Source organism: Microcaecilia unicolor, chromosome 2, assembly GCF_901765095.1.
Source record: "Microcaecilia unicolor chromosome 2, aMicUni1.1, whole genome shotgun sequence".
NCBI lineage: Eukaryota > Metazoa > Chordata > Amphibia > Gymnophiona > Siphonopidae > Microcaecilia > Microcaecilia unicolor.
The window spans coordinates 428,077,559-428,100,198 of NC_044032.1; the positions used below are offsets into that span (position 1 = coordinate 428,077,559).

The following is a 22,640-nucleotide window of genomic DNA, read 5'->3' on the forward strand; positions in this document are numbered from 1 at the left end:
CATTGAGCCTGCAAATAGGTGGGAAAATGTGGGATACAAATGTAACAAATACAGTGGGGGAAATAAGTATTTGATCCCTTGCTGATTTTGTAAGTGTGCCCACTGACAAAGACATGAGCAGCCCATAATTGAAGGGTAGGTTATTGGTAACAGTGAGAGATAGCACATCACAAATTAAATCCGGAAAATCACATTGTGGAAAGTATATGAATTTATTTGCATTCTGCAGAGGGAAATAAGTATTTGATCCCCCACCAACCAGTAAGAGATCTGGCCCCTACAGACCAGGTAGATGCTCCAAATCAACTCGTTACCTGCATGACAGACAGCTGTCGGCAATGGTCACCTGTATGAAAGACACCTGTCCACAGACTCAGTGAATCAGTCAGACTCTAACCTCTACAAAATGGCCAAGAGCAAGGAGCTGTCTAAGGATGTCAGGGACAAGATCAAACACCTGCACAAGGCTGGAATGGGCTACAAAACCATCAGTAAGACGCTGGGCGAGAAGGAGACAACTGTTGGTGCCATAGTAAGAAAATGGAAGAAGTACAAAATGACTGTCAATCGACAAAGATCTGGGGCTCCACGCAAAATCTCACCTCGTGGGGTATCCTTGATCATGAGGAAGGTTAGAAATCAGCCTACAACTACAAGGGGGGAACTTGTCAATGATCTCAAGGCAGCTGGGACCACTGTCACCACGAAAACCATTGGTAACACATTACGACATAACGGATTGCAATCCTGCAGTGCCCGCAAGGTCCCCCTGCTCCGGAAGGCACATGTGACGGCCCGTCTGAAGTTTGCCAGTGAACACCTGGATGATGCCGAGAGTGATTGGGAGAAGGTGCTGTGGTCAGATGAGACAAAAATTGAGCTCTTTGGCATGAACTCAACTCGCCGTGTTTGGAGGAAGAGAAATGCTGCCTATGACCCAAAGAACACCGTCCCCACTGTCAAGCATGGAGGTGGAAATGTTATGTTTTGGGGGTGTTTCTCTGCTAAGGGCACAGGACTACTTCACCGCATCAATGGAAGAATGGATGGGGCCATGTACCGTACAATTCTGAGTGACAACCTCCTTCCCTCCGCCAGGGCCTTAAAAATGGGTCGTGGCTGGGTCTTCCAGCACGACAATGACCCAAAACATACAGCCAAGGCAACAAAGGAGTGGCTCAGGAAGAAGTACATTAGGGTCATGGAGTGGCCTAGCCAGTCACCAGACCTTAATCCCATTGAAAACTTATGGAGGGAGCTGAAGCTGCGAGTTGCCAAGCGACAGCCCAGAACTCTTAATGATTTAGAGATGATCTGCAAAGAGGAGTGGACCAAAATTCCTCCTGACATGTGTGCAAACCTCATCATCAACTACAGAAGACGTCTGACCGCTGTGCTTGCCAACAAGGGTTTTGCCACCAAGTATTAGGTCTTGTTTGCCAGAGGGATCAAATACTTATTTCCCTCTGCAGAATGCAAATAAATTCATATACTTTCCACAATGTGATTTTCCGGATTTAATTTGTGATGTGCTATCTCTCACTGTTACCAATAACCTACCCTTCAATTATGGGCTGCTCATGTCTTTGTCAGTGGGCAAACTTACAAAATCAGCAAGGGATCAAATACTTATTTCCCCCACTGTAAATAAATAAATAAAAATCCTATATAATAAAAACCACCTCCAACGTTCTGAAGATGACTCAGAGAAAGTGAAGCCTTGAAGCATTCGTGCTCCAGCTGTATCCATCTCCTGAAATGACGTCACGCACTTCCGTGTTCGTACACACCAATCACTGGAAAGGAACGCTGCACAGTTGCCACACAACGGAACGCGACGTCACACGCATGAGGGTGCCGTAGTCCCTCCCTCCCTCCCGTCCAGTTCAAGGCCCCTACCTCCAAATTTTAAAAGTCAACTTCACTTACGAAGTCGGGTTTACGGTGGCCGACAGCAGCAGCGGTAACAGGCATGCAGGCTCCACCCTTCTCTCTCTCTCACCTCTGGTCCCGCCCTTGAGGGCGTGACCAGAGCTGCGAGAGAGAGAGAGAAGGGCCGAGACTGCACGCCTGTTACCGCTGCTGCCGGCCGCCATACACCCGACTTCGTTAAGTGAAGATGACTTTTAAAATTTGGAGGTAGGGGGCCTGGAACTGGGAGGGAGGGAGGAAGGGAGGAAGGGAGGGATGACGATACCCTCATACGTGTGACGTCACTTTCCAAGGGGGAGATCCTCAAACTCGGACAGAGGGAGGGGGACCCTGAAACTTGGACAGAGGGAGGGAGGGGGAACCCTGAAACTCGAAGGGAGGGAACCCTGAAACTCGGAGGGAGGAACCTGAAACTCGGAGGGAGGGAGGGGACGACCCTGGAACTTGGAGGAAGGGAGGGAGGGAGGGGACAACCCTGGAATTCGAAGAGGGAGGGAATGACCCTGCAACTCGGAGGAAGGGAGGGAGGGGACAACCCTGGAACTCGGAGGAAGGGAGGGAGGGGACAACCCTGGAATTCGAAGAGGGAGGGAATGACCCTGGAACTCGGAGAAAGGGAGGGAGGGGACAACCCTGGAACTCAGAGGGAGGGGGGGAAGACCCTGGAACTCAGAGGGACGAAGGGAGGGACAACCCTGGAACTCAGAGAGAGGGAGGGATGTAGGGGACGACCCTGGAACTCGGAGGGAGGGGACAGACGACCCTGGAACTCAGAGGGAGGGAACAACCCTGGAACTCGGAGGGAACAACCCTGGAACTCGGAGGGAGGGACAGAGGGAGGGGACGACGACCCTGGAACTGGGAGGAAGGGAGGGAGGAAGGGGGGGCCCATGGCACACACTCTCATTCTCACACACACACTCTCTCTCTCACAGACACACTCACACCCAGTCTCACTCTCTCTCTGTCACACACACACACACTCGCACATTCACTCTCTCTCTTTCACACAGTCACTCTCACACACACTCTCTCAAACATACACATTCCGAGGAAAACCTTGCTAGCGCCCGTTTCATTTGTGTCAGAAACGGGCCTTTTTTACTAGTAAATAAATAAATTGAATGATAGATAATAGATAGTAAGTTTTAAGCAGAAAAGATAGGTCGTGTAACCATATACTAATCTGCTTAACAGCTAAGAAAGCTGCATTGAAAAATTGGGGTTAGACAAGATGCAATGTGAGTATACTGTAAAAGACATGTAAATGGTCGAAAAAGAATGTTTTTGAATTTGAGTAGCATCTATGTGTGTAAGCTCATAACCGTTAACAAAGCTTTTGTTACTTTGATTAGAATGTTTAGCCTTTTGTTCATACAAAATTGGTAGCATGACAGTGTTAAAAATATCACATTGGAATTTGCCTTGGAAGTACACTGAACCAATATTGTTTGTCAACTGTTATGTTTATTGAAGCACTTAGTTAAAGGTGAAACGCTAAGTTAAATCAATGATTCTGTAAGCGAGGATTGAACACCAGCTAATGTGTTACTTTTCACAGATGTAACTGATGTGTACTTGTCTTATAGGTGATCACAAGAATATGTGATATCATCTTTTTGGATAGTGTAAGAAAGTTGATGCACGGCTCCTGATGACGCATGTAAAGTGAAACGGGTTTGGCCACTGTCGAGCCATAGCTAAGTGCTCAACAACATTTTATTATATACTAGTAAAAAAGGCCCGTTTCTGACCCAAATGAAACAGGCGCTAGCAAGGTTTTCCTCACTGAGCAGTTGCCTGTGAGGTGCGATGCCCCCCCTCCCGGCACCATCCCACCCACGGCGATGCATCTGGCCGCAGCCATCCAAACCACCGTGCCCATCGCACCCACCTTCGTGTTGGTTTGGCGGCGGGGGACCCGGAACCCCGCCACCACAAGTCCTGTGTGCTGAGTACGGCGTCATCGTCGGCGTTGGTAGCTGAGCAGGGCGGAGTTCTGTGCGTCTGACGTCATGCACGTGCAAGACGTCAGACGCACAGAAGCCCTGCCTCCACAGGCTAGGAACGCTGAAGATGACGCCGTAGTGAGCAGACAGGGCTTATGCTGGCGGGGTTTCGGGTCCCCCGCCGGCAAAGCAACGCAAAGGTGGGTGTCTCAGGAGGGGGTTGTTGCGGGGGGTGCTGGAGGTCCTTGTGTTGAGCTGCAGCTTTAGGGGGGCGGGGTCAACCATTTGTTTAGGTGATTTTTTTTTTCCTGCCCTCGACGTCATGACGTTTGACGCGAGGGCGGGGCACGGGTCTGTGGGGTGGCTTCACCACCATGAATCCACGAACCGTTCTGGGAGACTGACTGACGTCAGTGACATCAGTGTCCTCAGAACGTTGAGGTTGCTTTTTATTATAGTAGATAAAAATACAAAAAGAAGAGTATGTTTGAGAATAAAGGTAGATTTGAAATTTTAAACACATCGTGTTGATAATTTGATTAAGCACATACACTGGACTCTTCACTTGTTGATGTTTAATTATTTGTGTTAGAGTCACAGTAGCCTTCCTCTTTTTGCTGCTACCATTTTAAATCTCTAGCACAAATCAGAACTACTGCTATTGAGACAGACATGGAAAGCAACTGCTTGCCCTGGGATTTGTAGTATGGAGTGTTGCTACCATTTGGGCTTCTGCAAGCTACTTGTGACCTGGCCTGGCCGCTGGTCTGACCGGGTATGGCCACTCTTATGTTCCTATGTATTGCATCTTGTGAAAAAGCTGTGCAAGATTTACACTGTAAAGCTCCAAATGTAAAAATATATTTTTTTAATGTAGTCCAACTCCAGCTCTATCCAGATCTCTATCACCTCTAGACCCCTGCCCTTCTCCCAAGTCATCCAATCACGGCTAACAGCAGAAGAGCGCAACTAGAACTGCAGTGGGCCTGTATGTTTCGTCCTTTCCAATTCCCTTCCTTTTTCTTCATGGATTGATTTTACAGTTAAGATTTTTCCTCTACCGGTTATTTATTTTCCTGTTTAGGGAGATTTTATGTTTCTAGTTCTCAGTGCGTTTTCTCTAGCAAAAAAGGTGCCGGTACTCAAATGCCAGGCCACCCTTCAGGGAGGTGGGGTGATCACTGAGAGATCCACCCCACAATAAGCCAGGCCCCCTGCAACCTGTCACAGAATCTATGACAAGGCAGAATTGGTGTGTAGAGCCTGAGCTCTTTCATTAAAACTTGGGGACCAAGGGTCAATTTTAGCAGATAATGGAAAAGGTGCCAGTACTCAGTACTCCCTCTAAAAAAGCCCTGCTAGTTCTCACCCTCGTTTCTTCTGGGGCTGATCTCCAGTACCCTGGTGATTGAACATGCACTCCATCACAGAAAGTAAATAGACAAAGACAGAAAAAGACATCTTATGTAGACCCCCTGGTGGCGAAGCAAGGTACTGCAATGATGTTAAAAAATAAGTCACGGTGTTTCCCCAAAATACTCCACACCAAGCCAAGGAATTTAACATTTAAAAATAAGTTTTAATTAGTAAGTATAAATGACCAGATGTTGTAATTTTCCATGAATATAAATTTACATTAATTACAAACATATGTTCTCATTTACACTGCTTCAGCTTCAGAACGCAAAATGTCTGCATAACAGAAACTTCAGATAAATATCTTGCTCGGTTTAACAATTAAGGGGTCCTTTTACTAAGCTGCGGGGAAAAGGGCCCTTTTTACCACAGCGAGTAAAAAAGCCCTTAAACACACATGGCCATGTGGTAAGAGAACTCTTACCGCGTGGCCATACGGCGGGAAGCCCTTACCTCCACCCACTGAGGTGGCGATAAGGGCTCCCGCGCTAACTCGGCAGTAACCAGTGTGTGGCAATGCCCAATTATCGTCAGATTATCACCGTGCAAGCCATTTCCGGGGGGGGGGGGGGGGGGGTATTTTTTTTTTTCTCTGGAAATGGAGCGTGCTTGTGGTGGAACTACTGCCGGCAGCCATATTGGGCAGGAGGTAGCCCCGGAAGAGTGAGCACTAAGCCCGCGTTGGGCTTACCACTGCTCTGTAAAACAGTCCCTAAGTTTTTCAAAAGAACTATTTGGTTAAATTAACTCACTTAAAAACTTGACACTTTAGATGTGTGTTTATCTTTTGTCTTTCAGACCTCTTAGTATCTACAGGAGCCGGAACTTCCCACCAGGAAAGTATTCTATTTTTTTTTCCTCTGTGCAGTTCTCTGTCCTGTCCCTATCGTTGTGTTTATTTATTTGTGTATATTTTCTCTATTGCTCAGTCACATAACTCAAAGGTCTTTTTCTTCCTTTTCCAAGAGCTCTCTTGAACGGTGGGCACCATTTCCTTCCAATCATGATCTTCACAGGTAAGCTTCCGGTTCATTCCCTACTAACCTATGTCAACCAACTCAATAGAAGAAAACCTAACTCCACAGACAGTGAATTTTTGTGTGTGTGTGCAGACCACTGAGAGTCCATTAGACAAAGTCACAGTGCATAAGTACGTATTTTGGGATACCAACTAGTCCCACAAAAAACTTTTAAAGAAGCTTTCCCAGCGGCATCAACTTTATTTCACTTCAGTCACTCACACCACACAATGTCACTCCTTTCTCAGCTTTAAAAAAAAAACCCAGTAACTAAAAAAAAACTAGTAACTGCACTTTAACATTTAGAGCAAAATTCAGTTTCTTTAATTGCCGCAACAGTGTAGATTTCTTCCAAAGCTCTGCGTTATCTCCAGTCCACCAAGCAACCTATGACACCTATTTCAACTCTTTCTGTCAACGGAATTTCCACTATCACCATTTATACAGCCTGTCCCACAGCCTTTCATCATGCATTGGCTCTCAGCTTCAAACCTGTAACTGCCACTCTTCACTGCACTTCACACAAAATTGCTTACATTAAACTGACCACTCTACATACTTCATAGACTTCAGTCTCACTAAACTGTACCGCTACGCTCAGCTCCAACACACACACACTGCCAATCTTCCAAAAATATACAGTTTTAAACTTCACAAGAGAAGTACTGCCAATGCCAACTGGCGCAGCTTAGAATCTTTTTGGACTCAAGCCTTGAGACCCCAACAGCAAAATAAATTAAAAATGCAGCCATGCTCCACACCAAAACTCTCTACATTTAAACAACGTAAGAACACATTTTCAATTTTTCCCCCTCACATACTTTTTCCACAAAATTGAAGTTAATTCTGATAAATTCAGCCAGCATGTGACCACTACATGGCTCTGCGACAAGCTGTCTTCCAGGCGTGTGCGCACTCCTTACGCCGGTTCCTTTCATGTGGCCTCAGAGTGTGCATGCAAACATGGCGATTCCACCAATCGCCTTAATGGCATATCAAAACCTTCATCTTCAGGGTAAAGGCCTCTTCCAATACTGCCCTGGGATGTCCCCTTACTTTTCCAGGCTCCAGAGAAGCCCCGACACCTCCACAGTGCTTCCAGTAAGGTTTCGGGACTGTGTGACCCCCCCCATGAATGTGTGGCTGAATGGCATCACCACCGCCCATATGTGGTGATGTCAGATGCCTCCTCCCAAACTTTCCCACCAAAATTCCAAGCTTCCCCATCAAAATCCACGGCTCTACGTGCTCCCTACAACTCTGGTCCAGCACAACCTCAACCATAGGACAAGCTCTCCTCAATTCCACCCCAGCAACCTCCAGCTACTGCTGAAAGCCCCACCAGGTAATTTAACTATTAAATATATATCTATATCTATCTATCTATCTATCTATCGATAGATAGATAGATAGATAGATAGATAGATAGATAGATAGATAGATAGATAGATATTAGCCTATAGGGTTACACCAAGATAAAATATAAAAGGTCTTGGTGGATAGGAAGAGAGAGAACTCAAGAAACTGGAGTAAATTAAAAAGGATAAAAAGATAGAAACAAGCGACGTTTTAAAAGTAAAACACCTTTATTAGATGATTTGCCCAAAATACATATTTATAGCCCTTTCTTCAATCAAAAGCATACTACTAATCACTTCTAGAGCACTACAAGATGTGTGCAGCGCTGTACACACATTATATGCAGGTACTTTCTCTGTCCCTAGAGGGCTCACAATCTAAGGCAATGGAGGGCTAAGTGACTTGCAGTGGGAATCAAACCCAGGTTGCCAGGATCAAAGCCTGCTGCACTAAACATTAGGCCATATAATTGTACCAATGCTTGAACTCAGAGCTCTTCTTCATGCTCCTCTTTCTTGTTCTCTTCCCCTGGATAGTTTCTTGGTGGATACCTTCTTCTCTCTCCTCTTATACTGATGCTCTCCTTGGAGAGACAGTAGTGTTCCCTTCAGATAGCCAAGTTAATCACTTAATTGCTCTGGACACAAAACACCTCAACTCCTTCAGTCCCTCTAAAAAAGTGAGGGGTATAAGAGCTCCTTGATTGGGAGGTGGGTTTCTCTCCACCACAATACTGAGTCCAGAACAGTGATGAGCCTGTCACACCCACTCTACAACCTTAGGGCCCGATATTCAGCCGGCAGAAGGCAGCCCACATAAGTGCCATGATTGGCGTTGACCCCGGATAGTCAATGTTGGGCCGTTTCCGGTGACCAGCATTGAATAGCTGTGGTTTTTTGGCCACTAAAAAGTTAACCGGCTATGGCTATGCAAATATTCAGCACTAACAGGTTAACTTTTTAGTGGTCAAAGACAGGCCTGCTATTTAAGTGGCCTATTTTGACTGCTCAACATTGTCAGTTAGGCACTGAATATCCGTACCTAATTGGCTATGTTGTGCGATGTTGCCAGTTAGCAGCTAGCCGCTAAACGGGATATTCAGCGGGAGATAACCGGTTATCTCCGGCTGAATATCCACAGTTAGGCACTTAAACCCTATTTAACGGGCCACGAGCCGTTCCTGGCCGGTTAAATAGTTTTGAATATCAGGGGTATGTTTTCTGTTTTTCCTCCTTCCCCAACAGATGATCAGACCTCTTCCTTGGTACACCAACTCCTCTGTTGCTGGATTCTTTTCTCTGCTTAGAGCCCTCCCACTTTGTCTGTATTCTCCTTCATCCTTTTCTTCAGTGTGCTGCTGATTCAAGTCTCGCCAGCGTGTGGGTAAACTGCTATTTTTGCTGAAGTAGTCAAGTTGGTTACATCAGATGCAGGACCCTGGCTGTGTTGTGTCCCAGCTGTGGGCACTACAGAAGAAGGGGGCTCTTGCTTGCAAAGCCCTTTTATAATTCCTTCTAATTTGGGGATGGGATTCCTCCTACCCTCTGAGAGACTAGAAAAATCCAGCCTCCATTACACAAGTTTCAAGCTGGGTTTACCTAATGGGCAGAGACTCCAGAATGTTCATCTTTGAGGACACACAGGACATACTTCTGAGGCCTCTGCTACCTAAGAAAACATTTACACATGCAGTACACAGAGCTGCCAAAATAATTCTGGGATAAGTTATTCACACGTACAGATTGGAGGAAGGCTTTAAGAAAATTTAAATGTTTGAATATCCTTTGGGGTGCTGTCAGGACCACCACTATAAAATGGAAACAATCTGAAACCACCAAGACACAGCCTCCAGAAGCCAGTCCCTCCAAATTCCACTGGACATTAAGGAAATTGCCAAGGAAGGTCACTGTCAGGCTCATTTTCAAAAGAGAAGGATGTCCATCTTTCAACACAAATCAGAAGATGGATGTCCTTCTCACAGGGTCGCCCAAATCGGTATAATCAAAAGCCGATTTTGGACATCCCCAACTGCTTTCCGACGCAGGGATGACCAAAGTTCATGTGGGCGTGTCAGAGGTGTAGCGAAGGCAGGACTTGGGCATGCCTAACACATGCCTTTACCTGGTTCTGTTTTTCTTATGACCAAGGCATAAAAAGGTGCCCGAACTGACCACATGACCACCGGAGAAAATCGGGGATGACCTCCCCTTACTCCCCCAGTGGTCACTAACCCCCTCTCACCCTCAAAAAAATCTTTAAAAATATTTTGTGCCAGCCTCAAATGTCATATTCAGGTCCCTCACAGCAGTATGCAGGTCCCTGGAGCAGTTTTAGTGGGTGCAGTGCACTTCAGGCAGGCAGACCCAGGCCTATCCCCCTCCCTACCTGTTACACTTGTGCTGGTAAATGTGAGCCCTCCAACACCTACCAGAAATCCATTGTACCCACATCTAGGTGCCCGCCTTCACCTGTAAGGGCTATGGTAGTGGTGTATAGTTGTGGGTAGTGGGTTTTGGAGGGGGTTTGGGGGGCTCAGCACACAATATTAAGGGAGCTATGTACCTGGGAGCAATTTATGAAGTCCACTGCAGTGCCCCTAGGGTGCCCGGTTGGTGACCTGGCATGTCAGGGGGACCAGTGCACTACAAATGCTGGCTCCTCCCTCGACCAAAGGGCTTGCATTTGGTCGTTTCTGAGATGGGCGTCCTTGGTTTCCATTAGCGCCGAAAATCAGAAATGACGAAGTCTAGGGACGACCATCTCTAAGGACGACCTAAATGTCAAGATTTGGGCATCCCCCACCGTATTATCGAAACTACTGATGGACGTCCATCTTGTTTCGATAATACGGGTTTCCCTGCCCCTCCATTGGGACGTTTTGCGAGGACGTCCTCAGCAAAACTTAGGCGTCCCTTTCGATTATGCCCCTCTACGTCATCCTGCTAGCGTTGTCCCTACAGTACAACATGGTGATAGCACCACCATTATGTTACAGAGATGTTTTCCACCAAGGAGAACAGAGAGACTTGTAAAGGTCAAGGGAAATATGGATGAGGCAAAGTATATGCAAACCCTCAAGTAAAACCTGTTCCAATCTGCAATAGGCCTGGGACCAGAGAGAAATATTTCAGCAGGAAAATAATCTTAAGCAAAATAAAAGCAACATCGGAGTGTCTCAGCAAGAAGAAAGTGAAAGCCCTCGACTAGCCCAGTCAAACTCAGACCTGAAACCAATAGGAAACCTGTGGCAAGACGATGTCTGCAGTACACAGATAGCCCTCGGGCAATTTGAAAGATCTTAAGTTATTCTGTCATGAAAAAAAATACCCCATCCTACCCTGCAAAGTTGATAGACACTTAACCCAACCAACTCATTTATAGTTTGTTTTTATGTCGAGTACGGTGGTTGAGATAATATGATGGGTTTTTTTTAATGTTATTATGTAGGTACAAAAACTTAGATTGTGAGCCTGCTAGGAACAGAGAAAGTACCTGCATATAATGAATACAGCAGTATATAAGTCCATGAGCAGGTTGAAATGTTTTAAAATTGAAGAAAACAGCTGCAGAAGAGGTTTCCACCAAATACTGAGTCAAAGGGTGTGGAGACTTCAGCACTCAAGACTTTTTTTGTTTCTTACTCTTAATTACTTTCTGAATATTTCTAGAACTGTTCTTTCACGCTGAAAGACTAGAGTATGTTGTGTGCATTAATGAAACAAACTCCTACTTAATACATTTCAAATTGTCTTTTCTAGACAGCAGGTTGTGCCCAAGGTTATGAAGACTTTTACAAGACCCTGTATATCAGTGTACGAGTTAGCAATTGCTTCCCTGAATGCTAGCCTAATTGTTTCTTCAAATTGTAGTGTATTTTTAACTCACCTTAAACACTAGGTTTAATACTTGATGGAAGTATTAAAAAAATGACTGTCAACAGTTAAAATCCATGTACAGTATGATTCATGTCTCACTGCAAGACAAATTTTTACAGCCTTACTAGATTAAAAAATTACATACATACCTCAATCACAGCATATAGCGGAATATCGTGGAATGGGGAAATATATTTATCCTTTGCATCCTCTGCAAAAAAAAGCAATCTAGATCAGACTCAGTTTCATCTACTTACAGAAATATCTCGATAACTCCACAGGGCTGGTATCAATTTTATAAAGAACAGCTCGGGTGGGATCCCGCCCTCTTCTGTCAGGCTAGTAAAATGAACAGAGTGGTTAAAGAACTGGTTTACTAAACTTGCAGCTGCCATCAGAACTGAAGAAGAAAATCCTATGCAACAGAAATTCTTCACCCACAACTGTTTTGTCCCTTATGTGTTGAAACATAAGAAAGGTACTATTTATAAGCCACATATTCCATATGAGAAGCACGCTATGAGTTTATAGCCATTTAGAACAGCACAGAGTGTGTATGCACCACTTCATGGACGCCACAATTCAGGAATAGGTAACACACAGGTAAAACACAAAAATAAAGATAAAGGGAATTTCCAATCCCAAAGCAATTTGAACCAAGATTTATTTTTGTTACATTTGTTCCCCGCGCTTTCCCACTCATGGCAGGCTCAATGCGGCTTACATGAGGCAATGGAGGGTTAAGTGACTTGCCCAGAGTCACAAGGAGCTGCCTGTGCCTGAAGTGGGAATCGAACTGAGTTCCTCAGTTCCCCAGGACCAAAGTCCACCACCCTAACCACTAGGCCACTCCTCCACTCCAGGGAGACATACAATCCATATGAGAATGGAAGTAGTTGCAGGAACAGCATGGTGGTCAATAATAATGGATGTAGTTGAGTTTTATGGACACCAAAAAATGGGTCTTCAGATCACACTTGAAAATAGAAAATGAGGTGGTCTCAGGGTCTATCCTTCTATTAGATGAATGAAGTGGTTGTTCAGTGTGTCAAAATTTGGAGAGTGAGAGAGAGAGAGAGGGATGGCAAAATCCCAGAATCCTCTGAAGTTTTAAAAAGAAATAGAGTTGGTGAGTTGGATGAAAACCATTCCCTCTTCCATTTGTTTCACACTGGGCCCCTTAAGCTAATAAGAAATTAAGTTTTACCTGATAAGTTTCTTTCCATTAGTCCTTCCTACTATTCCAGAACCTGTGGATAGTTGTGTCCACCAAACAGCAAGTGAAGATACAGAACTGAAAACTGAGCTAAGACATAGTTCTCATGGCATCAATCCAGCTCCTCAGTATTTATGTAGACAAGAAGGATAAACTCAGAATAAATACAACAACCTTAAACAACTCACTATGGTGTACAGCGCTGCTTATGCCTTGTAGTGCTATAGAAGTGATAAGTAGTAGTAACCTCAGGGTGGCGGCACCAGGATCCCACCCACTCTAGGGACTGCTTTTAAACATCCCACAGGCTCTGGAATAGTGGGAAGCTATGTAATGGAAGGAGAAATTAGGTCTAACCTGATAATTTTCTATTAGTCCACAGTTCCAAATGCCTGCCCAAGGTTTCTGAGATGTTTTGTGGGTGCAATGTAATGGGCAAATAATGACTGTCACCTTGCATGGTGCTTCCAGCTCAGTTTTCTATCTCCACCTGTTGGTTAATGGACACAACTATCCACAGGTTCTTGAATAGTGGGAAGCTACATAATGAAAACATCAGTTCTGTTCTGCTGCAGCTACCAAGTCAAATCTGCCATGCTGCCTCCAAGGTCCTTCAAGAGCAATCAGTGGTGTTGCAAGTGCTCTCATCACTTTCTCACTCAATGAGGGTGTTGCAGAAGCAAGAAAAGATGCTGGGTGCGAGGGTTAGATGGAGATGATGCTGAGCAGGTGACAAGATGGACAGAGTAGTACTGGACACTGTAGAGATAGGGAAAAGCCTGGGGTGATACTAGAGTGGTGGGTAGAATGGAAGGGAGAGACAAGGAAGCTGTGGTTGCAGGGAGAAAAAAACATAGTAACATAGTAGATGACGGCAGAAAAAGACCTGCATGGTCCATCCAGTCTGCCCAACAAGATATACTCATATGTGTATACCTTACCTTGATTTGTATCTGCCTTTTTCAGGGCACAGACCGTACAAGTCTGCCCAGCAGTATTTCCCGCCTCTCAACCACCAGTCCCGCCCCCCATCACCGGCTCTGGCACAGACCGTATAAGTCTGCCCTCCACTATCCTCGCCTCCTAACCACCAACCCCTCTTCCCCCACCTGCTCCGCCACCCAATTTCGGCTAAGCTTCTGAGGATCCATTCCTACTGCACAGGATTCCTTTATGCATATCCCACGCATGTTTGAATTCCGTTACCGTTTTCATCTCCACCACCTCTCCCGCGGGAGGGCATTCCAAGCATCCACCACCCTCTCCGTGAAAAAATACTTCCTGACATCTTTCCTGAGTCTGCCCCCCCCTTCAATCTCATTTCATGTCCTCTCGTTCTTCCGCCTTCCCATCTCCGGAAAAGATTTGTTTGCGGATTAATAACTTTCAAATATTTGAACATCTGTATCATATCACCCCTGTTCCTCCTTTCCTCCAGGGTATACATGTTCAGGTCAGCAAGTCTCTGCTCATACGACAGAAGAAAAGCTAGGCACTGAGGCAGAGAGTAAAGGGAGAGGAATGCAAATCAGAGAATGGGGTAAAGAAACAGATTTTAAAAAATGATGTTTTGAGAACCGCTGGTGCCCAAGAAGGGAGTGCTATAGTGGAGCCACTGCCATCAACAGAAGAGAGTGCTGTGCTGGAACTGTTGCCAATAGGTAAGTGGGCGTGGGGATGACAGATACACAAGGCTGAGGCACCTAGTACTCTTGCTCTAGACCAGAATTAAGGGCCAGCAAGAAAAAAAAAATGAGAGTCAGATGAGGAAGCTAAATAGAGAGGGCCTATGTCAAGTGGATGCAACAAGAAAGGAAAGCTGAGATACAGAGAAAAGCAGATGGGAGCATGGTCTTAAAGGAAAAGCTTGAAGAGAAAGCTGGCAGGGATATCAATGTGAGACTTTTAAAAATTCATGACAAAAAAAAAAAAAAAACAGCAGCAGCAAAAGGGCAAAAAGAGAGAAGGGCTAAGCCAGAAAGAGTGATGCAGTACTGACAGTGAGAGATGATCAAGGAGTGGATCTTTGGGTACATGGGATTTTAAAGGGAGAAAGGCGACAGATTTTGGCTGACCTGTGAAGGAAAAGCAAAAGATTTGTAAAGGGAATGTGCATATCTATGAATCATAGTCATTTTGATTCATGGTGCTTTTATAAAAGAACTGGGAACGGAGATCCATGACTGACAAACTCTCAATTCTCCTCTTTCTACTCCTATGCCCATGATGACTGAATCCAGGATCTCATGTGCACTCCTACCCTTTTAGTTAGAGTTATGAGTTTGCCTCCCTGTGGAACACATTCTGAAACCTCCTTACAATATATAGCATTATATATATTTTTTTTTACTCATCAGCTTTGAATATTATTATTTATGTGTGTAAATATGGTTTTCTCCCATCAGTGAAAGTCAGCACCTTTCATATCCCACCCCTGCAGTTCCACCTATGCCCATTAGTTTGCAACGTTTGCTCTCCTGTGCTGAATTCTTACCTCTTGTGCTGACCTTTATTCCAGCAAAATGATCCCTTCCTTTATCTCCCCAAACAGGACAAAGGCTGTCGTACAGCCCCTCATTAAGGATCCTAAGGGTGACCCTTCCTTGGTCAATAATTATGGTAAAATTATGTATAATCATACCTGATAATTTTCTTTCCATTAATCATAGCTGATCAATCCATAGACTGGTGGGTTGTGTCCATCTACCAGCAGGTGGAGATAGAGAGCAAACTTTTGCCTCCCTATATGTGGTCATGTGCTGCCGGAAACTCCTCAGTATGTCGATATCAAAGCTCCATCCGCAGGACTCAGCACTTAGAGAATTACACCCACGAAGGGACACTCTGCCCAGCTCACCACCGCCGAAACGGGGGAGGGGAATTAACCCAGCTCATCCCCACACAAGTGGGGGAGGGGAATCCGTCCAGCTCATCCCCGCGGAGCGGGGGAGGGACACCACACCCGCCGATGCGGGGGGATCTGGCTTATCCTGCAACCGCAACCGCGGGAGGAGCTGACTGACCCTAACACCGCCGAAGCGGGAGGGGTACAAAGCTGCCCTACAGCCGCACGAAGCGGGAGGGAGTGCCGGCAGAATTTATGTCTCAATCCAGCCCCGTAAAACGGAGGGGAGAGGAATGCAGCAGCTCACTGTAACACAAAGTCGTCTCAACTCTTGAAGAATCCAAGTGAAAGAAGAACTTGAACACGAAGTCCTCCTGAAGTAACTGAAGGCTAAACTTGAACCTAAAATTCAACCAGAATATAAACAGTACAGATATCTGGGAGGGGCTATGGATTGATCAGCTATGATTAATGGAAAGAAAATTATCAGGTATGATTATACATAATTTTACCTTCCATATCATCAAGCTGATCAATCCATAGACTGGTGGGATGTACCGAAGCAGTACTCACCCAGGGCGGGACATAGAAATCCCTGACCTCAACACTGAAGCTCCAAACCGGGCCTCCGCCCGTGCAGCCACAGTCAAACGGTAATGCTTGGAGAATGTATGAGCCGAAGCCCACGTTGCCGCCTTGCATATCTCTTCCAAGGAGACGGATCCGGCCTCTGCCATCGAGGCCGCCTGAGCTCTCGTGGAGTGAGCCTTAGCTGGATAGGCGGCACCTTCCCCGCGGCCACATAAGCCGCTGCAATGGCTTCCTTGACCCATCTTGCCACTGTAGGCTTAGCAGCCTGCAGACCCTTACGAGGACCTGCCAACAGGACAAACAGATGATCCGATTTCCGGAAATCATTGGTCACTTCCAAGTATCTGATGATGACTCGTCTCACATCCAGATATTCAAGAGCGGAGTACTCCTCTGGGTAGTCCTCCCTACGAAAGGAAGGGAGACAGAGCTGCTGATTCACATAGAAGCGAGAACCAATCTTGGGCAGGAAGGCAGGCACTGTGCGAATAGTCACTCCTGCCTCAGTGAACTGCAGAAAAGGCTCTCGACATGAGAGCGCCTGGAGCTCGGAAACTCTTCTGGCTGAAGTGATAGCCACCAAAAAGACTGCTTTCAACGTCAGGTCTTTCAGAGATGCCCTCGACAAGGGTTCCAAAGGCGGCTTCTGCAATGCTCTTAGCACCAGGTTGAGATTCCACGCAGGCACCACTGAGTGCAGAGGAGGGCGCAGGTGATTAACTCCCTTGAGAAAGCGCACCACATCTGGCTGCGAAGCCAGGGAAGCACCCTTCAGGCGGCCCCTGAAGCAAGCCAGAGCCGCTACCTGGACTTTAAGGGAACTGAGCGACAGGCCTTTCTCCAGACCTTCTTGCAGGAACGCCAACACTGAAGAAATTGGAGCAGTGAAGGGAGAAAGTGAGCCTGCTTCACACCATGCTGCAAAGATACGCCAAACCCTGGCGTAAGCAGTAGAGCGCTTCCTCGCTCTCAGCATAGTGGCGATGACCTTGTCTGAGAAGCCCTTCTTCCTCAGACGCTGCCGCTCAATAGCCAGGCCGTAAGACCAAAGGGAGAGGGATCCTCCATCACCACGGGACCCTGATGTAACAGGCCCTGCTCCACTGACAGCCTCAGAGGATCGTCGACTGAGAGCCTGAACAAGTCCGCATACCAGGGACGTCTGGGCCAATCCGGACCCACCAGGATTACCCTGCCGGGATGCTTTGCCACCCGGTCTAGCACCCTGCCTAACATGGGCCAGGGCGGGAACACATAGAGGAGCTCTTGCGTCGGCCACTGTCGGAGAAGAGCATCTACTCCCAGGGATCGAGGGTCCCGTCCTCTGCTGAAAAAGCGCGGCACTTGGCCATTGGCCGATGACGCCATCAAATCTAGGCTCGGCTGGCCCCAGCGCTTCGTGATGTCCAAGAACGCCTGAGCAGATAGTTGCCACTCTCCGGGCTCCAAGGTATGGCGACTGAGAAAGTCCGCCTTGACATTCATGACTCCGGCAATGTGGGCCGCTGAAAGCTGCTCCAGGTTCGCTTCCGCCCACTGGCAAAGACTCATAGCCTCCTGGCTAGAGGGGCGCTCTTGGTACCTCCCTGGCGGTTGATATAGGCCACAGTCGTGGCATTGTCCGACAGGACCCGTACAGGCTTCAACACCAGTACCGGGATGAACTCCAATAACACCAACCGAATGGCTCTAAGTTCCAGGAGGTTGATAGACCACTTGCCTCTGCAGGAGACTAGAGCCCCTGCGCTGTCCTTCCCAAGCAGTGGGCTCCCCAGCCCATCAAAGAGGCGTCTGTCGTGACGACAATCCACTCCGGGGTCACCAGAGGCAATCCTGCAGACAACTTGTCTGTCTGCGTCCACCAGCTCAGCGCCTTGCGCACTGCTGGGTCCACGGGAAGGCGCACAGCATAATCCTCCGACATCGGAGTCCAGCGCAGCAGCAGAGATAGCTGTAGTGGTCTCAAATGAGCCCTGGCCCAGGGCACTACTTCCATCGTGGCCGTCATAGAGCCCAACAGCTGCACGTAGTCCCAAGCCCGAATAGGAGAGGCTACTAGGAACTAGTCCACCTGAGCCTGAAGCTTGACAATCCGATTGTCTGGCAGGAACACTCTGCCCACTTGGGTGTCGAATCGAACTCCCAGATACACCAGGGACTGAGTCGGGCGCAGCTGGCTCTTCTTCCAGTTGATGATCCATCCCAGGGAGCTCAAAAGAGCAACTACCCGGTCCATAGCTTTGCCGCACTCTGCATAAGAGGGGGCTCGGATCAACCAGTCGTCCAGATAAGGATGGACTTGTACTCCTTCCTTTCGCAGGAAGGCCGCTATGACCCCCATTACTTTGGAAAAGGTCCGCGGAGCAGTAGCCAACCCGAAAGGGAGGGCTCTGAACTGGAAGTGTCGTCTCAGGACTGTAAAACGCAGAAAGCGTTGGAGAGGAGGCCAGATGGGAATATGCAGGTACGCTTCCTTGATGTCCAAGGAAGCCAAGAACTCTCCTGCCTTCACTGCCGCTATAACAGAGCGGAGAGTCTCCATGCGAAAGTGCCTCACTTTCCAGGCCCGATTGACCCCTTTGAGGTCGAGGATAGGCCGGACAGAACCTCCTTTCTTTGGAACCACAAAGTAAATGGAGTAACGTCCCTTGCCAATCTGATTTTTTGGCACCGGAACGACCGCACCCAGGCGGATCAGGTTGTCCAAGGTCTGCTGCACTACCACAGCTTGACCGGAGACTTGCAGGGAGAGAGTACAAACCCGTCTCTTAAGGGTTGGCAGAACTCTAGCTTGTAGCCGTCTCTGATGACTTCCAGCACCCACGCGTCTGAAGTTATAGTGGTCCACTCGCCCAGAAACGAGGACAGCCGTCCTCCAATCTGCACTGGGGCGTGGACCAAGGCCCCGTCATTGGGTACGAGACCCTGGGGGAGGACCGGAGGGAGCACCTCCGGGACGGCGGTCTCTGCGAAAGGAATGCTGCTTGGGGGAGAAATTCCTCTTGAAGGAAGAGGGGGCAGAGGAACCCGACTTGCCCGGGCGGTACCGAGGGGCTTCCTGCAACCGTCCTCTGGAGGTATCGGGACGAGTACTAACCCGAGCCCTGACCTCTGGTAATTTCTTGCCCTTAGACGTGCCGAGATCGGTCACGATTTTGTCCAGCTCGACCCCAAAGAGCAGCTTGCCTTTAAAAGGCAATCTAGCCAGGCGGGATTTAGAGGCGTGGTCAGCAGACCAATGTTTCAGCCAAAGCCACCGCCGCGCAGAGACTGTCTGAGCCATGCCTTTAGCTGAGGCTCTCCAGACATCATACAGCAAGTCTGCCAAATAGGCTAAGCCCGATTCCAGGGCCGGCCAATCAGCCCTCAAGGAATGATCCGAGGGGGAAGCCCGCTGCACCATAGTCCGGCACGCCCTGGCCACATAGGAGCCGCAAACTGAGGCCTGCAAACTTAAAGCAGCTGCCTCAAAGGACGACCTTAAGGCCGCCTCCAATCTTCTGTCTTGGGCGTCCTTTAGGGCCGTGCCACCTTCCACCGGCAACGCCGTTTTCTTAGTCACCGCAGTGATTAAAGAATCCACGGTAGGCCACAGATAGGCCTCACGTTCACTCACAGCCAAAGGATAGAGGCGGGACATAGCCCTAGCCACTTTAAGGCTCGTTTCCGGGACATCCCATTGAGCCGAAATTAAGGTGTGCATGGCATCATGCACGTGGAAGGTTCTAGGCGGGCGCTTCGTCCCCAGCATAATGGCAGAGCCAACAGGGGCTGAGGGAGAGACGTCCTCCGGAGAGGAAATCTTCAAAGTGTCCATGGCCTGTAACAACAGGTTGGGCAAATCCTCTGGGCTAAAAAGCCGCGCTGCAGAGGGGTCATCCGCTCCATCCGAGCGGGGATCTGTCTCCTCCAAGGAATCCGCAAAGGATCGTTGGGAGACCTCAGACCCGCTGCCCTCATCTACATCGGAGGAGACAAAAGTCCTCCAAGGCCTGGAAATCAACCCGAGGGCGTTTACCTCTGGGAACCTCAACCTCTTTATCAGAAGAGGGAGCAGGGGCAGCGTTTTGCATGAGGAAAGCCTGATGCAGCAGCAAAACAAACTCGGGGGAGAAACCCCCCAGACTGTGCACTTCCGCAGCCTGGGCAACAGCCCTAGACGCACTCTCAACCGGCGCTCGCAATAGCGGGGGAGAGACATGCTGCGCATCCAAAATGGCGCCCGGCGCGAAACTCCGTGAAGGAGCCGCGCGGGAAGAACGGCGCTTAACTTTAGCCGCTTTTGTGCCGTCGCCCAAATTAAGGGCGTTCATGGCATTAATGTCTCCAACCTCAAGGGCGGCCCCGAAGAAGCCGTCCGAGCCGCGTGGCCGGCCAAGATGGCGGAGGCGAGGAGCGGGGGATGGGCGTTTATGGCGGGAAAAAACCGCCACGCCGGAGGAACGACCGGGACATTCATCGGTCACTAAACTATCACCCATCAAGGGCGAATCAGGTTGTAAAACCCCCGCATCCCCTCTAGAAGCGCTCCAGCGATCCGGGGAGCGACCCTTTGCGCCCTCGCCCTCCGACGCCATTGCCACGAGGAGAAGAATCGGGGAACCCCCTGCCCGCTATAAAAAGGTAAAATTACCTGCTTGCCGCTCCGAGCTGTAACGAACTGGTGTCCCAGTGAGTAGCTGCAATGAACGTTTAAAGAAACGTCGAATTAAACGCCTTTAAAGACGTTTAAAATTTTTTTTTTTTTTTTTTTTTTTTTTAAACGGAGCCAGCGGGAGGGGGGAGAAAAGGAGGGACCTGGCACCACCAGGTTTGCACTTGCTCAAAAGAGCCCTCAACCCCAGGCCTCAACAAAACCTAAGGATTAGGCTTGGAGGCCTAGCCAGAGCTGCTGCTGTGTGTGACCACCACCTGCTGAGATAGAGAACATACTGAGGAGTTTCCGGCAGCACATGACCACATATAGGGAGGCAAAAGTTTGCTCTCTATCTCCACCTGCTGGTAGATGGACACAACCCACCAGTCTATGGATTGATCAGCTTGATGATATGGAAAGAGCCATTTCTACTCTACCCTTTGCATCCAAAATAGTGGAAAAGCTCATCACTGTCCAGTTGTCTGATTTCTTAGAACAGACTAATGCCTTATAGTCCTGCCAGACGGGTTTTCGCCCTTGCCATTCCACCGAACATACACTTCCTATGTTAGTAACCTTTCTGAAATTAATTCTCGATGGAGGAAGTGACGTCATCCTGTTTTCCCTCGACATGTCTGCTGCTTTTAATGTGGTTGATCACTCCATCTTACTCCAGAGGCTCAGGGGTCTTAACAGCTTAATAATTATTGTAATTTTATGTAGTTATGGGCTTAGTTTTATCAGATTGTAATCCGCATTCAGCCTTTTTGGGTAACTAGCAGAATATAAATGTTATTGTACTGTATCTCAAGCACTGCTCTACATTGGTTTCACTCCTACCTCACTGGTCTTTCCTTTGTGGTTCATCACTCAGGCACAATTTCCTCTTCACGACTTTTTCACTCACTTCCCCGATATTCAGCACTATTTAACTGGCCAAGAACGATTCCTGGCTAGTTAACTAGTGCTTATCCAGCTAACTGGGCGGAGGAGTGGCCTAGTGGTTAGGGTGGTGGACTTTGGTCCTGGGGAACTGAGTTCAATTCCCGGCACAGGCAGCTCCTTGTGACTCTGGGCAAGTCACTTAACCCTCCATTGCCCCATGTAAGCCGCATTGAGCCTGCCATGAGTGGGAAAGCACGGGGTACAAATGTAACAAAAAAAAAACAAACCTGCTAATATTCAGTGGGAAATAGCCAGTTATGTCCACTGAATATTTTGGTTAGCACATAGTGGCTAACAGGCTATATCGCACAGTATAGCCAGTTAGTGCCGATATTCAGCGCTGGGTTTTACAATTAAATATGAACACACAAATAGCAATCCAATCTTTAACTGCTAGAAACTTAACCAGTTAGCACTGAACATTGGCTTAACCTGTTAGCCCAGTGGCCAAAAATGAAACTGGATATTCAATGCCGGTCACTGGCAAGTGATTTCTGTGTATTGGCCAACAAGGGCTTTGCGATCTGAATAATCAGTGCCGGTTGCTACTGATAGAATGATGTCTATTAAGTAAGCAGAGACGTGTGCATCAGCTTTCTCTATCATAAGTCCTGTATTGTGGAATGAACCGCCTTGTTACATGAGATTATGTAGGAGTGTGCAGTTTAGAAAAACCATGAAAATGCATTTCTTTGTTAAAGCATGGGGCTGAGCTTACTGTTTGAAGGAGTGATGATGAACAGACTGCTTTTTCTGTCTGTCTTTTTATAATGTATATATTTCATTGTACTCCGCTTAGTTGTAAGCAGATTAGAAATTTTTAAATAAATAAATGGTCCAGCATTGAGTATCCAGGG

At 47.6% G+C, this 22,640-nt stretch overlaps 1 protein-coding gene across 1 annotated transcript in view; it reads right to left on the reverse strand.

Moving 5' to 3' along the window:
- PPA2 (inorganic pyrophosphatase 2) overlaps positions 1 to 22,640 on the reverse strand; it is an 88,151-nt gene that overhangs the window by 58,268 nt on the left and 7,243 nt on the right. Inside the window, exon 2 of the mRNA XM_030190764.1 lies at positions 11,700 to 11,761. Coding sequence (XP_030046624.1) covers positions 11,700 to 11,761 — 62 coding nt within the window. The remainder of the gene's footprint in view (positions 1 to 11,699; positions 11,762 to 22,640) is intronic.